At 36.9% G+C, this 18,991-nt stretch overlaps 1 protein-coding gene across 2 annotated transcripts in view; it reads right to left on the reverse strand.

Moving 5' to 3' along the window:
- Positions 1 to 282: 282 nt before the first annotated feature.
- The window catches only part of mor (SWI/SNF- related protein mor), a 48,409-nt gene continuing 29,700 nt past the window's right edge, over positions 283 to 18,991 (reverse strand). For both annotated transcript variants that reach the window (XM_089640434.1, XM_089640433.1), the window contains exons 6-18: positions 16,942 to 17,091; positions 15,711 to 15,847; positions 13,707 to 13,989; positions 11,837 to 12,018; positions 10,293 to 10,434; positions 9,972 to 10,113; positions 8,698 to 8,821; positions 6,361 to 6,578; positions 5,406 to 5,560; positions 5,200 to 5,302; positions 4,427 to 4,600; positions 3,707 to 3,898; positions 283 to 2,783 (exon numbers count right to left, since the gene is read on the reverse strand). In XM_089640434.1, the coding sequence (XP_089496560.1) occupies positions 2,593 to 2,783; positions 3,707 to 3,898; positions 4,427 to 4,600; positions 5,200 to 5,302; positions 5,406 to 5,560; positions 6,361 to 6,578; positions 8,698 to 8,821; positions 9,972 to 10,113; positions 10,293 to 10,434; positions 11,837 to 12,018; positions 13,707 to 13,989; positions 15,711 to 15,847; positions 16,942 to 17,091 (2,193 nt within the window). In that variant the 3' untranslated portion in view covers positions 283 to 2,592. The remainder of the gene's footprint in view (positions 2,784 to 3,706; positions 3,899 to 4,426; positions 4,601 to 5,199; positions 5,303 to 5,405; positions 5,561 to 6,360; positions 6,579 to 8,697; positions 8,822 to 9,971; positions 10,114 to 10,292; positions 10,435 to 11,836; positions 12,019 to 13,706; positions 13,990 to 15,710; positions 15,848 to 16,941; positions 17,092 to 18,991) is intronic.

The raw sequence follows: 18,991 nt of genomic DNA on the forward strand, positions 1-18,991 counted from the left end.
TTCAAGCAACGTTTCAATTCCGAATGGTGGTCTTAGGGCGTCACCAGGGCGATACTGAGAGTATCTTCCACTATGGAACGTGCCGCAAATATACTATATATATTATTTTAAATGAATACGATTATGATTACTTGCCCACGTCAGTATTTGAACCCGCGACCTCCAGCTTGCTAGTCGAGAGCCTTACCCCTCGACCACGGTGGTCGTCATTTATGCAACATTTGTTCCCTAATGCCGATGCAGCATTAGAAGTGGGAGTGAACATTAATTGAAACAAAACAATTTTATCAATATTGTATAATATACAAAATAATTGTAGTTTATAATGCTAAATTTATCTATAAACATTAAGAAAGTCTAATTCCACTACTAGAACCGAGTGTCAGTATACGTTCCCAAATATTCTAATAAGTATGAAATCATTCATATTATTATTTGCCCCAGAGAATCGGGACTTCATTATTTTAACAATTTATCAAATTAATTAGAAATTTTAATATTCATCATCATCCTAAATACATTCCGATTTTTCACACCACCATACAAACTTATTTATTACATACGCTAATATTGAAGATATACATAATTGATATTAAATACATTTCTGTTAAATATTATGTAGGTACATACTTAAATTTATGAGATAACTCAAACCAACATCACATTTCATCAAAATCAAAAATAAAAAGAATCTGGGATGTATTGTAAAAATCGCCAACAATATTTTTTTTAATTTTTTTTTTTAAATATTATGTAGACGCACAGTTTCATGTTTTGTCAAAAAAAAGATACATATCAATATTTTAATTATTTCATTCAAACACAAAGTTACACTTATTAATTATAGGTCAAAAATTAAATATTTTACCCCACAAAAAGTACACGGTTTTGTGTTTTTTATTGTACTTTTACAAACGGAAAATAAACAGAACATGAGTGAATTGCAAACATTGAAATTTTTTTAATTAATTTGGCAAACGAATATTTTTTTATGAAATGAATATGTATTTTGAAAAAGTTCTGTAGGCAAGCCAGATAAACATAATAAGAATTATGTAGGTATATTGCAAATAATAATTATCGCTGGGCTTTTAAACCCTCCAAATAAACAAAATTTTATTAACACTTGATTGAAAAAATGTCACTTTGTTTAGCACTATGCCAAGGGCCTATATTCCTTACTGATTTTAACTTGTGTCGGAAATGTTTTCAACACACCACATCATCAGCACTTATAATATTATAATACATCTGCAAACAACATTATTTCAAGTTTTCTAGAAATACATTACTAATGAAATATTGCTCAATTGCTCTTGCAGGATTTCACCAAGCCAGTGATTGTTAACTTCACATGATCAACCGTTGTGTTCGATTTGCAGGTTCAAATTAAACTGCATTTAGACAATGGAGTTAACGTTCGACCATGATAAAAGAATGCACAAAATCTATAAGTAATTGAGTTAAACTCAACTTGCATGTTATTTTATTCACGTTGCGGGCGGCGAGAATTAATTTTTATACAAATCTAGTTTTATTCCGAGATTGATGAAATTTTACACAGTTGACTTTTAAAACATGAGGAAGGTCCCCACCGCCTTAAAACAAAAACTCGATACTACTTGATGAAATTTTGCCATTTAACATTAAAAATAAAAGGAATATTACTGTCCACATCTGATTTCAAAAAACTGTACGTAAAATCCGGACAACGCCTAGTTAATTCACTATATATCAACAGCTAATTCACTATACAACTGGCTAAGGAATATGCTTGTATTAGGTAATTCACGGACTTTCTCAGATGTTGGTTACATATCCACTCGAGCCATGGAGATTTGTTCGGTTTTCGATTTGGCCATTCGATTTAATTCATATCATACCTCTCAAACATGAATACAGAAATATATGAACTGCTTACTGCGGTTTAAAGCCAATGAATCTACATACCTAGATTTTACCATTAATCCGATATTTTTATGTTTTACAAAAAAAAAAATTCAAATCGTTACAATTATAATTCATAAAAATCACCTACCTAAATTTGGTCACAGGAGTGAATATATGTGTGGTGCATAATATTATTCATAATATTGACTGCCTTATTCTCTCGCCAAATCTGTGTACAGTAAAAACTGCACATATAATTTACATTAATCTTTAGGTTGATGGATTTTTTTTCGGTCCATTGGTAAACCCTATAAGAGAGTTTCACTGATGTAAGCACTCTTTCTTGAACATATGTCGTTCGTGCATTTAGTGGTTACGATGAAGCTTTCAGCAGTTTTCAGCATTGCATTGAAAAGGAAAACTTTAAAAAATATAAGTCACTCACAGATTCTATTGCTGTATGTTCTATGGCTGCATAATACGTCTGCAGATCATAGCTTTAATAACCACCCTTTAAATGTACATACAATACCATTGTTTATCACTTTAACTCATCCTTTAACTCAGTGATTCACAGTGGCGTTGACTGGAAGATGACTGAATGCTGAGCTGGGCTTTGTTTCAAAACGTGCCACATGATGGAATAGGTAACCGAGCAATTCACAGTGACGTTGGCTGGACGATGACCGAAAGCTGGGCGTCTCATGCGGCGGGTTGTGGCGCAGGGGGGGCGGGTCCGGCTGAGGCATGGGGTGGAGGGGGGGCTGGCGCGGCACTGGGCTCAGCGAGGCGCTGCTGTGCGTGGTGGCGTGCTCGGAACTCGGCCGCCTTCAGTTGCTCAAGGTGGAACTGCTGGCGTTCTGTAATCAGCTGCTGGCGCTGGTATTCTAGACCTGGAAGATGGATCATGATTAAAGATATTTTCAAAATGTAATCACTGAACCAATTACAGTATGATTTGTAATGTTATTAATGCACTGTAAAAGCTTTTTAATTCTGAGTTTTCTTCTTTATATGGTGGAGGAGTTGGTGGGGGGTCATGTTGGATATTGAGGTTATCCCGTCAGTTAACAGTATCGCGAGTCTCTTGGTTTAGCACATATGTGCCTCCAGGAAACTTAACTTCTACCTTTGCTAGTTTAAATATGTCCACTTTCACACAATTCAGAATTTTTATGCCCGATTTTTGCATCTTACACGCACAGCAATAATGACTTCACCGGATGCGGTTTAATGAGGTCCATGTCTTCGCTGACAGTCTAATAAGATCTGCCACTAAGTTCGTAACAAATCTAGTTATTTACAAATAATTATGAGCAATAATAAGTCGCCTGAAATATCAATACAAACCGCCAACGGGAATTGAACCCACACCTTCTGATGTCCGGTCAGGTGCTCTGAAACTACTGAGCTATGTCTAGTTATTTAGTTATTTTAATCTCTTCGCGAGTATGGACAAAGCGGCTTATTCAAATGATAAAAGTCCCAAAGGTGTAAGAACGTACCGGGGCATCCGCAGCTAAACTTGAAAGGAATTATTTTGCAATTATTACTAAAACCATTTCAACTGTTTAAAACCAATCAGTTTTATTCGCGTGGATTGATGTCGATCACATTTTAATTCACAATGTAAAATTATTATTATATAATCTACTATATTATTATATTTTTTTAAAAATTGAAATCAATTAAAAAAAAACTTACTCCTCAGGTACAGTTAAGTTGCAAAAACTCACTCGCTGAGAGGTTAATCAATAAAATGATAGATTACACACAGTAGAGCTGTATAGGTTCAGGAATCCTTGAAATAAAATACCTTCGCGCTCCCGCTCCATGGTGGTCTCCAGCTCCTCGAAGTGGCGCAGCTTGATTTCCAGCTTCTTCATCTGAGTCTCCACCAGCAGCGCCACCAGTGACTTGATCTTCCGCTCCTCCACAGCGGCCAGGTGCTTGGCTTTGACAGCTGCGGCTGCAAGGGCAGCGGCTGCTGCGGCCTGGATCTTACCCTCTGCACAATATTACATTGAATGTAGCTATAACTTTGTGATTATCTATTATAATTCAATGAAACAATATTACTTTGTTTTAAACCACAATATATTATTTTATATTAATGCCAATCTGTTTCAAAACAACCAGGTTGACGGAAGAAACATGCAGAGTCAGTGATCATGAGTTTTAAGAGAGAAAAAAGATATTGTGGTACTAAAATTATAAGAAGCTAATACATAGCTAAATAGTAAAAACTTCAAAACTCTTTATTAGTTTTAAATAATTACAAATAAAATATAAAAATCAACCACTGCAGCGTGCGCAAATGCGGCTCTAATGCTACCGCTGCATGTCAGTGATGCCGCTTTACTGACGCTGCATCAGTATCGCTCAAATATGTTCCCACATATTTGTATAGTGCATAATACTGACACTGACTCTAATATTGCTGTGCTCGAAACTCTACCTTTATATAATTATAATAATAAATACATTAAAAATCCATTATTTACTATCGGAGGTTACAAAATATTCAACACCCTACCTTCAACAGGGGGTGTGGGCTCCGGTTTAGCCTCTGCCTCTGGTTCCGTCTTGGGGGTGGTGGGGGCTTCTGTGGGGGGTTTTCCCTCGGCGGGGGGAGTGCCTTCTGCGTTGGGGGCTGCGGCCTCGGTGCCCTCCTTGGCTGGCGGAGTACCTTCTGCACCCTCTTTCTTTTCTGAAAGTAATAAATTGTGGATTAGTAAAGCTATTATTTATTGATTTTTTTTTCCATATCAACTGTAAGTTTGTAAGAACTAGTTTGTTATTATTGAAAGAAGGTCAAAGTTACTGTTAAAAGTGGTAAATTCAAATTTTAAATATAAAAATAAATTGTACCAATGTCAGTTTGTAAGGTCCTATGATCTTGAAAAAAACAATATGTCTTGTTAGCAACGGTGATGTATGGTAATAAGGTTGAGTATTTAAGCGAGAGATGGCGCTAGTCATAAAGCTTAATCCAGAGTCCGTCATATGTCGCTAGAGTGTAACAACTACTTGTGAAATTATACTGACAGGGAACAAGCTTCTCGAACCAGAGAATTACCAACCCTCGGGTAATGAACAGTGTAGCTAAATCCAGACCTATTTATTGTAACGTAAATAAACACAATTATAAGTAGAACCATTTACTTTTTACAAAGAGTTCTCAATACCAAAATCTGCAAAGTAAGGCAGATATAACAGCAACATAATTGTGAACTCCGATACTCCAAAGAAGAAACCTTTGAATCAAATATTCATTTTATTAAATGAATAGATGTATGAAATAGTTACCTGGATCTGTGCCAGCGATTCCACTTGCAGCCAGAGCAGCTGCGGGGCCGACCTGTGCAGCCGCTCTCAGGTGCATCTCCAACATGGCAGCTGGGACTTCATCCTGAAAATCAGAAAAAAAATGTTATCTAGGCATATGAAATTCCTTAGCAAAAGTAAGGAATTATTTTGATGTTGATTTATACCTTTTTTGAAATATAACAAACCTTTATGTTGGCAAATTCGTCCATAGCAGCTTGTGCCGCAGTGGCTGCTACCCTGGGATCCACCACAGAGGCCAGAAAGGCCACGGCGCTAGTCACCGGGTTTCCAGATCGGCTGAAGGCTATAGGTTGGTAGGCCAGTGGTCCTAGTACGCCTCCTGCACAAAAAATAAAACTTAATAAAATGCATTTATTTTAAAATAAGCTCATTCCCTTTCAAATATCCGTTTATATATGTTGAACACAAATAGTAAAAAAGGATATAGAATTATTTGACTTTATATCGATGCTCAATACATTGTATATTTTAAGAGCGATGAACCAGAATTGTCGTTGAGCGAATGTGGTTCTAGTTTTAGTGATCACGCATCCCAGGTTTGATGAAAAGTGCAGAAGACACTAGCATGTCATATGTAGCGTAAGCTTGGCTTAGTAAATAACGGACTAAATTTGTGTTCAAATTCTAAATTGTAGATTAAATGACCACTCCACCATGGCAGATAATCAGATGGAGGTTTTTCGGGCAAAGAAAATTATACCAAAAATTTTTCGGATTTGAACATGATGGTTTTTAATATCCAGCACAAAAGCAAAGAAAATTCACAAGCGATGCCGTTTTTCTCTGGTAAACATGCACAATTTAATACGTCTCTAAAATATAGATGCCACCATCAAGTATATTTAAATCTGGTAGTTCCGAATTATTGAGATACTGAGAGTACATTAAACCACAAGAGGGCTGCAAAAATTCTTAAATTGCTTAGCCAAATCTGAAAACATTCTCAAAACACTGTTGGTAAGTAAATCAATGGTAACCGGATAAAACAGAAAAGTGGCAAAACAGAATGTGATAAAATAAATAATAGGTTACATTAGGTTAGCATTTTTTTCATCACTTTCTTCGATATTCTTTTTTGTCATGGAAGCAATTCTATATGATGCGGAATGGTTTTCTCACCAGCAGCATCAGAGTCCAGGTAGGGGTCCTCGATGGGCAGGCGCAGGAAGTGCAGAATGCACTCGTCCTGCGTGCGGGACCCCACATGCTGGCAAACCCGGTTCCAGTCATCCCGGTACAGCTCCAGGGCCTCCAGCAGCAGCAGGGTCTCCTGCTCCGTCCAGGCACGGGCGCCCCCTTTGCTCCCCACCACTCCTCTCGCACCACTGCGCCCATATCTACAAGGACAAATACCAGATAGGAAGTTTAAGATTTAGCACTTCTAACTTCTGCATGCATATAGACAATAAACACAAAGGCACACCGCTGGCTCCATGGTAACCTGTCCCTCTTGGTTATAAAAGAGTAACAGAAAGAGAGGTTAGACGCACCTCTCACTGGCAGGATATGTATTTTATATATAAACATTCGATATATCGTAGCCGGGAAACAACTCCTGTCCAATGTGAAAAAATTTAAATTTTGCAGGGGAGTGACAAACCAATTTTGAAGCAGGAAAGTAAAGGTGGACCTTCAATTAATATTTATTTATACTAGAGTGGAGTGCCGATGGTGCTTTGAAGACCCTTTTTTTATAAGACTTAAAATGCTGATGGTGCTCCGGAGACCCGTTCTAATACCTCCCTTTATGCTTTGAAAACTGAGATGATAAAATTAAAATGGCTTGCCCTAATAACACTGTCGATTCTACTTTTTTTTTTCATGAATGGAGCCTCTATGGCTCAGGAAATAAATTTGTTTTCATAAAATGGTGTAGTTATCGAGGTGTACAAATAAAAGATCTCCCCAACTCAGGTATAGCGTTTATTGATAAGTTGAAAGCTGATTTTACAATCGCAATATTTCACGTTTATTATGCACAAATACTATGGAATTCTCGCGAAACTGGGTCGTAGTACGGTAGTAGCAGCCGACATTAGTAAATACTGAATACTAATAATACTGCTCGCTGCGTCGGGCTTATTTATACTGTTCGGCCGGTGGCAACAGCAGGTAGTAAATTGCAACTAAATTCGAGGCACTCGCTCAGTCTGGGCCTTTCGCGAAATTTCGGCGGCTCGGCAATTATGCCTAGGCGGTAGACTCGAACCTTCTGGCGAGTTCTCGTAACATTCCAGACTGATTTGCGATAGTATTGTCGCCAATAGACAAGTAGGTGCTTGTAGTAAGTAGGTTGCTTTGTTTTGATTTCGACTGCAAGTACGTATCTAAGTAGCAAGTAGCAAGTACGTACCTAAGTAGCGTCGAGCTGCTTATTATTAATTATTCAATGGATTCTTCTCGATGCTACAATGGCATTGTGAAAATGGTAATATTTGAGTTTTCAAAGCAGTACATATAAAGGTCATTATTTCTTTTAAAACACCTTGGGATTAATGTTTTTCGTATAGAGTATGATTTCAGGTTTATGTAGAAATAATAAAACCAGTTTCATGTGTTTTTTTTTTAGATAAAGTTACCTATTCTGGAGAAATTTGTTACAATATAAACATGAAATATATTATAATAATTATCTGGTAAACAGAACACAATCGAAAAATAAATAAAAATTGAAGTTTTAGTCAGATTTTTGAGCAAACTCGTCAAGGTAATTTTCATGCGGTTCTGCATATTTTTATCCGGCAATCGAGTGTATGCCTACGATTTTCTGTTTCGGCTCTCCACAGCCTAATAATGATTATTAATGTTCACAACAAATTCTCCACTAGACTGGAGGTGTTATGCGCCTGGCGACGATATTTAAAAGACAGAAAATAAAGTCCATATTTTTTGATGGCTTAATGCCAGCGTATATTTTGGATGCGTTTAAAAAATCATTTCTCTGAATAACTAGTTATTCTGGGGAAACTACAAAAGATAGATTACATACTATTTTTATAAATATACAAACATATTACCTGTTAGATACATTTTGCAAAAAAACATAATTTTGTAAACACAAGTTATGCCGAAAATAGAATCAAATGGCGCACAGCGAGAATTTTGCATCGGCACACCAAGAGTTAAAGTAGAAAACTTTGCTAATCCCCACATTAAGATTTTTTTTATTGCGTAAATAAACTATTTCACAAACCACCAACTTTTGACAGATACATGAATAAAATGAAGAAAGTTATACATTTTTCAGGGTAAATGAACAATGCAGAATCAGACAAATGGGGCATTTTTCCTATTACTCAAATAAGTTGCAGTTCTCCAATTAATTCATATTACGCCTGGTGAGTAATGAACCAAATGGCATCACAAGATAGAGTTCAACAAACGGTGGATCAAACTTGTACAATTTTATGAAATGAGTGACAGCCAGAATGCAATATTTATTGATGTGTTACTTACTGGTCAATTTTGAGTCCAAACTGTCCATTGATGTCAACAGGCGGGATTGCAGGCTCCACCTTGGGGACTGCTGGTTCTCCTTCCACTCGGGCCAGTGGACTGTCCGCTGATGCCACCTTATCTCCTGAAAATACATCCCACATGTATAGGAGTGTTGCAATATAAACTTTGTAATTTATTATACTGGAATTCCCTTCAGCTTATTGTTACACAACATAATTAGCAACAGCATCAGCAGCAATTAGCATCTTGAGGAAATTATCAATTTTACAAAGAACCTTTTCAAATCCAGAAAAGCGATTGTAGGTACCTAACAAATATATTTGAGCAAACAATTATTTAAATTCTATAAGCCTTATTAATAAAAAAATCACTTCCCAACTGTTAAATGGTGTTTTTTTATACATTGTATAAAGACTACAATTTTAGATTCGTTTTGGTACCAATAAAAAAAATCTCTATTTTTTTAAATACAGCAATATTACGCATGCGCAGTTGTATTTATTTTCCAGGCAAGCGTGCTAGAAGTGTTGTATAATTATTCAGTATTTGTTCTTATGACATCTTTAAAAAGAAGAAATATATAGAACATTCAAAATACCTTGGAAAAATTACGAAATTCAACGAGAAATTATTATTATTAACAGTTTATACAACAGATAAACAAACCTCTTTGGCTGGATAAGCAATAATTTTATTTTTTTATTATTTTTCTCCACGTTTATTAGTAAGGCTGTTTATACATGTATTTGAAATGTGCGTACATATGGCTTGAACCAACCCTTGACACTGTACAAAAACGGGTTGTTTGTTTAATAGATTCATAGATCTTTAGAACACAGGTGTTAAGGTGGGAATGCTGTCCTCGTTCTGCTGGTATTTGAATGGAAGATACTCCGAGGAACTAACAACATTGATCCCTTCGGCACTGGTACATAGTCGGGAAACACGCCAAATGCACGGTTGATATTTGTCAGATGAGAATGGGCCATTTCTATGACTTGTTCTTGAGTTCAACAGCTCAGCTATGGAACTATTTACCAGCCTCTGTGTTTCCTCCTTCCTACAACATGCGGAGGTTGACTCCTTTCTCTCCTCAAAAACTCCCTCCAACAGCATCCCCAAAGATGATTGATTAAAAATTCCCTCAAGGCCTGGAGTTAATGTAAAATGAAAAATATGGCTTATTTTTGCTATCCATTTTTAAAAGTGGAACTATGCAACTAACTAGAACAAAAATAAGAAAAAAGAAAGATGAATAACAGTTGGCTCACCGATGACAATAGGTTTGGCTGGTGAGGGCTGCGTGTTTTTAGGCGGGTTGACGGCCTGCAGACCAGAAGGGGTGTCGGACAGCACGTGGAAGTGGGAAGTGGGAGGGGGACCCATGGCCGTAGGCCGCATATCAGCATCAATCTAACAAACAAATTAAATTACTATTAGAACAGAGTAAGCGTAATGAGCAAAGTTGATGAGACATTTTAGACAATAACCACATTGAAAGACATCTAACATCTCTAACGTGGTTGCTCCGAGTTTGTACAAAGAATTACAAAGTGTTACAAAAGCGGCAAAATTAAAATCGTAGTATTTACCTGGTAGTTGAGGAGTCCCCACTGTTCGAGGAAAGCGTGCACCCTCATGATGGCGCACACGTCTCCCGCCAGATTCCTGCGACAGGCCGTGCTGGTGAGGTACTCATTGGGGTTCAGCCGGTATGTGTCAATCATGAAATTTCTGCAATAAACAATAATTCACAGGTGAGATTATATTATGGCCCGCTATCAGTTGGTCCGTATCCTCTTTTTGTTTGACATTCCTCTTTCAAATTTAAGCTCGCATAAATCTGCCGTTCAATCCTTGGTAAGCCGCAAAGTAGTAAAGCATTTCTTTTCAGACGCCGAGGCGTTAGCAGTAACACATGTCAAATTTGACATTTACGTAAATAATTGCATAATTTCATCTCACCAAAATTTACATAAATTGCCTACTTTTATCAGTGTGGCCTTCGATGATTCATGGAACGATGAGGAATGTAGTCTGGTAAGGTATGTGAGGTGAGAAATTTTAAAAGTTCCAATGTGAAAATAACACTTTATTTTCAGCTGTTAGTTTGTCATAATTTCACTGACTCCAGCAAAGATAATGCTATTTACAATTAGTGTCCTCGCACAGTATAGAATCACACCAATTGAAGTGGGAACACTCGTAAATTAAACCCGCGTAAAAATCATCTGTGGTCGTTGACATTTTGAAACTTCACCATAGATACACAACTATCAAAAAACTAACTAAACCAACAAAATCATAGACTAAACATGCAATATTGATGATATCTATGCTTACGACCTGCATACAGATTATGTACTAAGCCAGGCTAAGCTGGACATAACAACAAAGCCGAGCTTAAAATAAATTGATGTAACCTTTGATAAACGCCCTTGAGGTGATTTCTCACGAAAACGGCGCTATATAAATTAGCCAAATATTATTATTATTATAAACAGCTAATTCTTGTTCAGGTATTATTTTTGAGTAGTGTCTCTTAAGAAAGCTAGAAAATTATTTTAGTAAGGTTAAGTGGATACACCGCCACTGCTGAGAAATCTTACTGTTAACCTGTTATTAGTGGAACCTAAAGTTTTATTAGCCCAAACAATGCTGATTTGGTTTTTCATACATTTCTCGAAGCATTAGGGTGAAAATCGCATCGCAAATTATTCTAAAAAGGATAATATTAGAATGCTCGCATATTATTCAGAGACCCATCGGCGTTCCACTGGTTAACGCTACTTGTTGAGAACAAACAAGAGGAAGGTCACTGTCTGTCTGATTTCGAAAAACTCTGTGTAAAACCTGGACATCTAATGTTGATTGTAAAAAACAGTACGGGTTAAAGCAAAAAACCTCTTTGCATGTGTCAATATAAACTCACAGTGAGCTTTAGTATCATGATATTTGCATAGAATTTTTTCTGTAATTTGTAGGTCAGTGTAGTTCTTGTCAGCTTGCAAAATCATTTCCATCATGAATTATGGAGCTTCGAAATATTAATTTTCAAAACGTAAGCATAGATGTCAAATCATTTGTCATTTGAGATCAAATGAAAATGAATCAATGATGAAAAATTTGTACAAACCGGTATGCAAGATATATTTCTGGAGTTTTTGATTTGTTTTTTCCATTGAAGAATTCTGGCATGGCGCGCTTTTCAATAGTGTGAATGGAATTGTAGTCGAACCAGGCTGAGTAGGATGGCACTATTATATGGTGGGTCTGCTCCGTCACATTGTCTTCCAAGTCATCCTTAGAGATAAAGTCCTGAAAGAAGATCATTTCTTTGTACATAAACATTTGTCAATTAAAACAAGTACTTTCATTTGATTTTCCAAATATTATTGCCAACAAATAATTAGGTTCTGTTATTACCGTCGGTTCTCCTTCCACTCTGGTATCCCATGGATTAGATATTATAATATATGAGGGTTCATACACAGCAAAAGGTTTTTTTGTTAGACCAAAAACCAGATAAGCTCTTCGTCCTTAGTAAGTACAAATTATTTAAAAGGAGGATCATTCACTATTCTAGTCACCGGAGAAGCAAAATAAAGCATTTTAATTAATATTTCATAAAAATTTTATTTCAACAAATTTGTCATTTTCACATTGCGACCATCTTGAATGTTTGTTTAACGATATTACTATCAAAGTGAGTTACTATTTTACAAATAGGTAAACCCTCATATACTATGTTCTTAGTTGGGGTAATTAAAAAATAAAGAAAAAAGTAGCCTAATAACCAACGTTCCCACTAAGGCAAGGCTGCCCAACCCCAGGCCCGCGTTCGTTCGCGGGCCACAATGTGGCCCGCGAACGAATTATAAGTGGCCCGCGTGAACCATTTTCAAAAAACCCGGCAATCCGCCAATTTGAAAAAGTGTCGCGGGCCCGCGTTCGAAATGGAATCTTGTAGCCACCCCCCCCCCATGGAATTCGAAAAATTGTCGTAAGGAATCACATATGATGTTTTTGGGTGCGCGGAATTCTCAGCGAAACCCCCCCCCCCCCATGGATTTCAAATATTTTCTGGGGAGCACTCATTTTGATTTTTTTTTTGTGGGGAATTATGTTTTATAGAAATTCTCTAACAACCCCCCCCCCCCATGGAAATAGGAACCGTCAGGTATTCAGTGGCCCGCCAGTGATTCAAAATCGTCAATTTCGCCCAACTGTTAAAAAGGTTGGGCAGCCTTGCTCTAAGGTGTTCGCACATCAGTTAAAAATTGCCCGCACACATATTTCTGTCTTCCGCACACGTCTCGAAGAAAGGAACGTGTCATCAGATTTTTGTTTTCAGCACTGGTCAAACTAACTGAACACGAGAACATCCCGTAATACATTCAAAATAATCTAATACAAACATCGTTTATACTTGTTTTCCCTTTTTGCTTCATACAATAAGTATGCGTAAGCAAGACAAATAGTGGATTATCCGTGATGTTGTGCAAGGACATTCCTGCCAGAAGCTTATATGGATGCACAATACACACTACAGCAGGGGGGTATGACTCCAATAGAAGTTTAAAACTGAAGAAAAGACACGGAAATTTCTATGGTTATTTTATGACGTTTTCACAGCTCTTGGCTATCTACCAACGAAAGCCCGTCGTGATTTGATCTCACTCTCTTCACCATAAGAACGGTATAACAGAAAGTGAGGCTACCCGCTTTACTTCCCCGGAAACGACTGCAGCGTCATTACCATTGAATGTCGAAGTGTGAAGTATGAAAATGAAATCTAGTAATAAAAAGTAGTAAAAAAAATTTAAAATCTAGTACACACATCTGGGGTGATCAAATTAAATCAAAAATAGTTTTAAAGCTGTCCACATGAAGTGAAGTCTTTATCTTCACTTTTCTTCAATGTTATATTATGTCACAGAACCAATAATATCATACCCCCTCAAAAGTAATTGTTGAAGTTGTTAATACAAACTCAAATTTAATACCTGTGTGTTGGTGTCGCTAGCCTTCCCCTGCGAGTCGTCTTGCTGGGTGTCTGGGGGCGCGGGCGGACTGGGTGGTGCCGTGACAGGGGCGGGCAGTGGCGCCGCGACAGGGGTGGGTGGTGCAGGGACTGGCGAGGGCGGAGCGGCCACAGGCACTGGGGCAGGAGAGGCAGGCGCCGGTTCGGCCACGGCGGAGCTGGACTCCTCGGCCGCCTCGCGGGACGCTGTATCCTCCGATTCGACACTGGCACCTCCGTCGCCACGGCTGGCACGGACATTGCGGCTACAAAACAAATCAAATTAATGCATTAATTTACCCATTTTAGAACAACAAAAAAACTCTTCTTTGTGTGGTCTGTATGTTATATTGGCATTTACATGGAACCTAACCTAGAGCCCCGTGGCTATTAATAGCAGTTAATATATTATTATTTAATGAGCAGGCATCATTCTGCTGTTCATTCATTCATATCTAATTTCACAACAAGTTTAACAGTAATTGAGATGATTTAATGATGATTTATTATACATTAATCCTTTCTTCTCCAAATAAGACCCCATTGAGCTATAAATTGATTTATATTTAGCATCCGTGACATGTTGTGGAAGTTTATTCCATTCTTCTACTACTCTATTTACAAGGAAGTTTTTCCTTGTTGATTGCATGCAAAATTTGTTGTGTTCAATTTTGAGTTTCCGCACAGATTTACATCGGAGATGTTGTGAAGATTTCTTAAATACATGAGGAACTATAATATACAGGTAAAATTTAAATACGTAGACTCAATTAAGTCAACCCTTTTCTTCTTCATAATGCTAATTCTTGGCTCTTGGTATTTTTGTGAATCGTCTCTGTACATTCTCTATTAGATCTATAACCTTCACAAATGTGGTTTTAGAAGTCAATCCTTTGTTTTTTAAAATACTTCATTTAAAGTCATTTTGCAGTTGTTAATAATATCTTAATATATAAAAATCACGTACATGTGTTTGTACACGCTACTCTCCGAAACCGCCAAACCGATTTTAATGAAATTTTGCAAATGTGTATGGTTGGTTCTAGCTTGAAATATAGGATAGTTTTGGGCGCTGGCGCTGTTGTCGAGATCTAATTAATTTTTTTTTCAGATTTTTCATCCAAAAATACATCCAACCATAAATTTTAACTTCCCTAGGTATAAGCCGGTCTGTTGCAGGACTACGTCTTATATTATAAAATACATTCCAAATGGTTGAGTTAAATTCTAACCGGTTTCTAATTTTTAAAATATAAAAATTCAGCCTGCGCATGTTTGTGCTCGCAAAACTCGAAAAGTAGTTGTCCGGTATCACTGAAAATTTCAAAGTTTGTTGTTATTAGTACCAGGAGTGTTTAGAGATGTTTAAATGGAAGAAGAAGGCGAGGACTCCTGAGGAATACTTTAAGCAATTGTAATGAGATACAAGTCGAATTAGTAGTTTTTTAACAGTAACACTGTGGTATACAGGAATAGTGGAAAAAGTCGGAGATGCCCGAAAAAAGCATTAGCAATAGCGAAGCATTGCGGGTCATCCACTGGTTTATATATATATATGGATTGGCAAAGAAGCAGCTGCGAAATAGCTAGAGTCTGCTTTTATTATGATGCAGATCTGTGATGTACAACATAAACAGAACTGGACCTAGAACTGATCCTTGAGGGAGGTTGTCAATTCGAACTTGTAATTTTCCCTTATTGAGAAAGGATTTGATCCATTCGAGACATCTTCCTCTTATGCCTAGAAATTTAAGTCCATGGGTTGGAACAGTATGTGAGAACTATGCTGTTAATGGTAATGCGCAATAAAAATAGAGACAAACATCCCAGTTCCATGAATGACACAAATTTACAAGGAAATTTAATAGGAGTAATGATTAAACAGAATTTTACTCAAGTTTCCACTACAGAGTCGTAAACAAAGGGGAATCCAAAATAAAGATTAATTATCAATATTAAACCTTGCACCAAAAGGCTTTACTCTTACCTCTTTCTCTTCCCCTGTTTGACGGGTGGCGGTGACGGGGATCGCTTTCTCTTACTCTTCTTTGTCTTCACGCTGCTGGTCTCCGAGGAGCTGCCTGACTGCATCATGTCTTCAACCGACAACCTCAGCTTATGCACCTGTAAAATTTTATATTTAATTTTATATATGAAATATAAGAAAGAGCTATTTTTATGATCGACAGGTATTTTTATGAGAATTTTGATGATATAAGGAATCTCTTTTTTGCTATTACAATAAGCAAATCCAAAAAAAAGTTCCATACAATGTCACTCCGGCCTAATATACAATCACAAAATCAGAGAAAAAGCATTAATGCTATCACTTACAATATGAACTGTCCAATGAAATACATCATAATAATTTGGATAGCACCATTTTCGTGAGAGAAAAAAAATCACATCAGTGTTTCTTGTAAACTAATATAAACAAAAATTGGCATTAAAAAAAATCCACCAGGCTGATAAGAAAACAACTTACACGAACACTCTTATTTTTATTTTAAATTCCATTGGCTTTATGTCATTGTTCATTTTAAGCATGCATACATTAAATTTGGACTGCTCAAAGCAGATAATAGAGAGAAGGCCATGACCATTATTAATATGAAACCGCATACTAAACTAAACTTAGTGTATCTACGCACAGCGGTGTCCCGCCATTGTTTTTTGCCTAGACACCAAACACATAGCTTTTATTTGATGGTTTGCGCAGTCGGAACTTTTCCATGCCATATCTCCCCTTGTTTCTGTTATCTATGGCTGTGACAGAAAAAATAAGGTGGTTTGTCAGCAGGCCAACAGCACTCTATGAATTTGTGGCATTTGGTTACTTAGAAATTAGACAAACATAGAGATGGTTGATATTCCTGACCAGATTACTTAGAATCGGTTCCTTTGCTGTCACTGGAACTGTCGATATTTGACTGCTTTTGGAACCGGTTCCTTTTGGAATATTTATCAAAAATTTTAAAATATGAGAAAAATCTTAAAAATGCAAGAAAATATTTTTTTTAATTTAGGAGGAACCGGATTTTTTTTCTTAGTATTTTTCTAGCCACCCTCCCCTCAAGTGGAATTTTCTGTAGACCCGGTCCGATATCTAACTCGATAAAGAACCGGTTCCACATCAGTCTTCGGTAACTGGAACGGCAGTGTCAACCCATTTCAGGTATCAACCATCTCTAGTCCAGTGACTCATGTAGATATCTCACCTTCTTCTTGCCATTCTGGTCCACTTCATAGTCCTCCTCGTTCATCCATTCATTGTACTGAGAAAGATCCGTGGCCCATGTGGCTGATACCCTCCAGGGCTCCGTGCGGGTGAAGTGGGTGTCAAAGGAGGGGTTCTCTGGGACATCAACCTGGACAAAGATAATGTTAGATCTCGACCAATGCTAAATATTTTTTTAATCTATATTTTTTTTCCTTAGAACCAACATGAGATACAATAACCCAACTAAAGATTAACTTTTTTTACATTAACTTCACACAGGTACTGAATTAATGGATTGGTCTAGTAGAGAGATCAGTAACCTTTGATGCGATGTTACAGAGCGAGAAAGAATAAGTGCACAAGCCTGGAAAAAAATATGCAGTTAATTATGAATCAAATTTTGGCCAAAAGTGAGGTGAACTTGCATACACCAGTGTCTAAAAGATTACGCCATTTGGGAGGCGGGTATGGGTACCGCCGCCCCATTTATTGGATAACCAACACCTCTGCTATATGTCACCCAAGTGGTTCGCTATGTTGACTGCGTAGCGGCCCGGTTTGGGAATGGGGAGACTGGTGGAGGGAGAATTTTGACCTCTCCAGCAGAACTATCTCGACCCATCGTCTTGCACCGCAGTGCGAGGGTTGCATTCATATGTCAGTCACTCCAGGACACACTGATCCCCAGATTCCTACCCACCCCTCATACCCTTTTCCTTCCCAGAATTTCCTATCCTTCTATTCCTTACAAAACCATCTATTCAGGATCACCAAAGATGATATAGACTTGGGAAATTATTTTCCTCAGAGACTCCTGTGTGGAGCTAATATAAAAAAATAAAAAATTAAATTATACGATGGAGTTTATAAAAAAAATTATTCATTTAATTGGATGTATTCTTTGACACACCAATAAATTGGTTGGGCATCCCTGGTCTACAAAATCAATGTATAAATCTTTATGAAAACAAGTGTTAGTCGGATAAAAGAAATGGGAATGTACTTTACCTGTGGAACCTTTTTGCCAGAACAGACAGAAATGTAAATAAGATCAGAATTAGAAACATTTTGATATCATTGCTGTATTTCCCATCAACTAATAGTAATCTTCAAATGTAATTTGACAATGGTAACAATTCTACCTGGGTATAAATAAAATATTGCCTTTGTCCAACAGTTCGGATAACAGAACGCAACCAGTGGGTGAAATCATTTGGATCGGATGTTTTTTTCAAAAATGATTTTCCAAGTGGGTTTTTCAGGGCTTAAGGCTATGCAATTCAAAGTCACAGAAAAATGTGTGTTTTTGGTTTGAAGATATGATCGCTTGTGAATAATTAATAGAGCCTAGAAAGTCATATTTGTACAGCGCTCTTGATGTGATTTTTCACAAAAAAAAATGCTATTACAAACTGTCCAATTATTATTATTAAAAATATTATAGATGCTGTATTATGTTCTACGAGTAGAACACATCTTGACCTTTGCTATAATGGACCATTTTATTGATAAGCCTTTTTATAAGCCTAGAAAAAAAAATAGAATCAAGCCTTTAAAAATTGTTTTTTTTTTTTTAAAGAAAGACAAATATTCTCATATCACGAATAACCTGAACAAAGGCGGCTTTTCTATGAGGTTCATTTGGTAAATGACCTCCCAAAAATATGCGGCAATAGTATTAATATAAATTAACAAACTACCCAATTATTCATTTAGTTTTAATATTCATGTGCCATTTAGCGTCCAAATGAGAAATTATTGTATATACGTATGGTGGGTCACTTTAATTGTTGTCCCAAAACCATCTCCTTTCTTTCTCTTTGCTATACAGACAAAGGAGGTAAACATTATCATGTCTGACGTATGCTTGGAATCATACAAGAAGTATTTTAAATGGGTGTTCAGACATGACCGCGGTGAGATATAGATATCTACGACCTAAGATTATTAAGGTATTAGAGGGAGATGTGAAAAAAAGACAGTCAAAAGTTTTTTGTGTGATAAACGATAGCCATCTTGAAGTTGAATATTAGTTAGCGAATTTATGA

This window comes from Hesperophylax consimilis, chromosome 15 (assembly GCF_061612785.1).
Source record: "Hesperophylax consimilis isolate HC1 chromosome 15, BYU_Hcon_1.0, whole genome shotgun sequence".
Classification (NCBI taxonomy): Eukaryota; Metazoa; Arthropoda; class Insecta; order Trichoptera; family Limnephilidae; genus Hesperophylax; species Hesperophylax consimilis.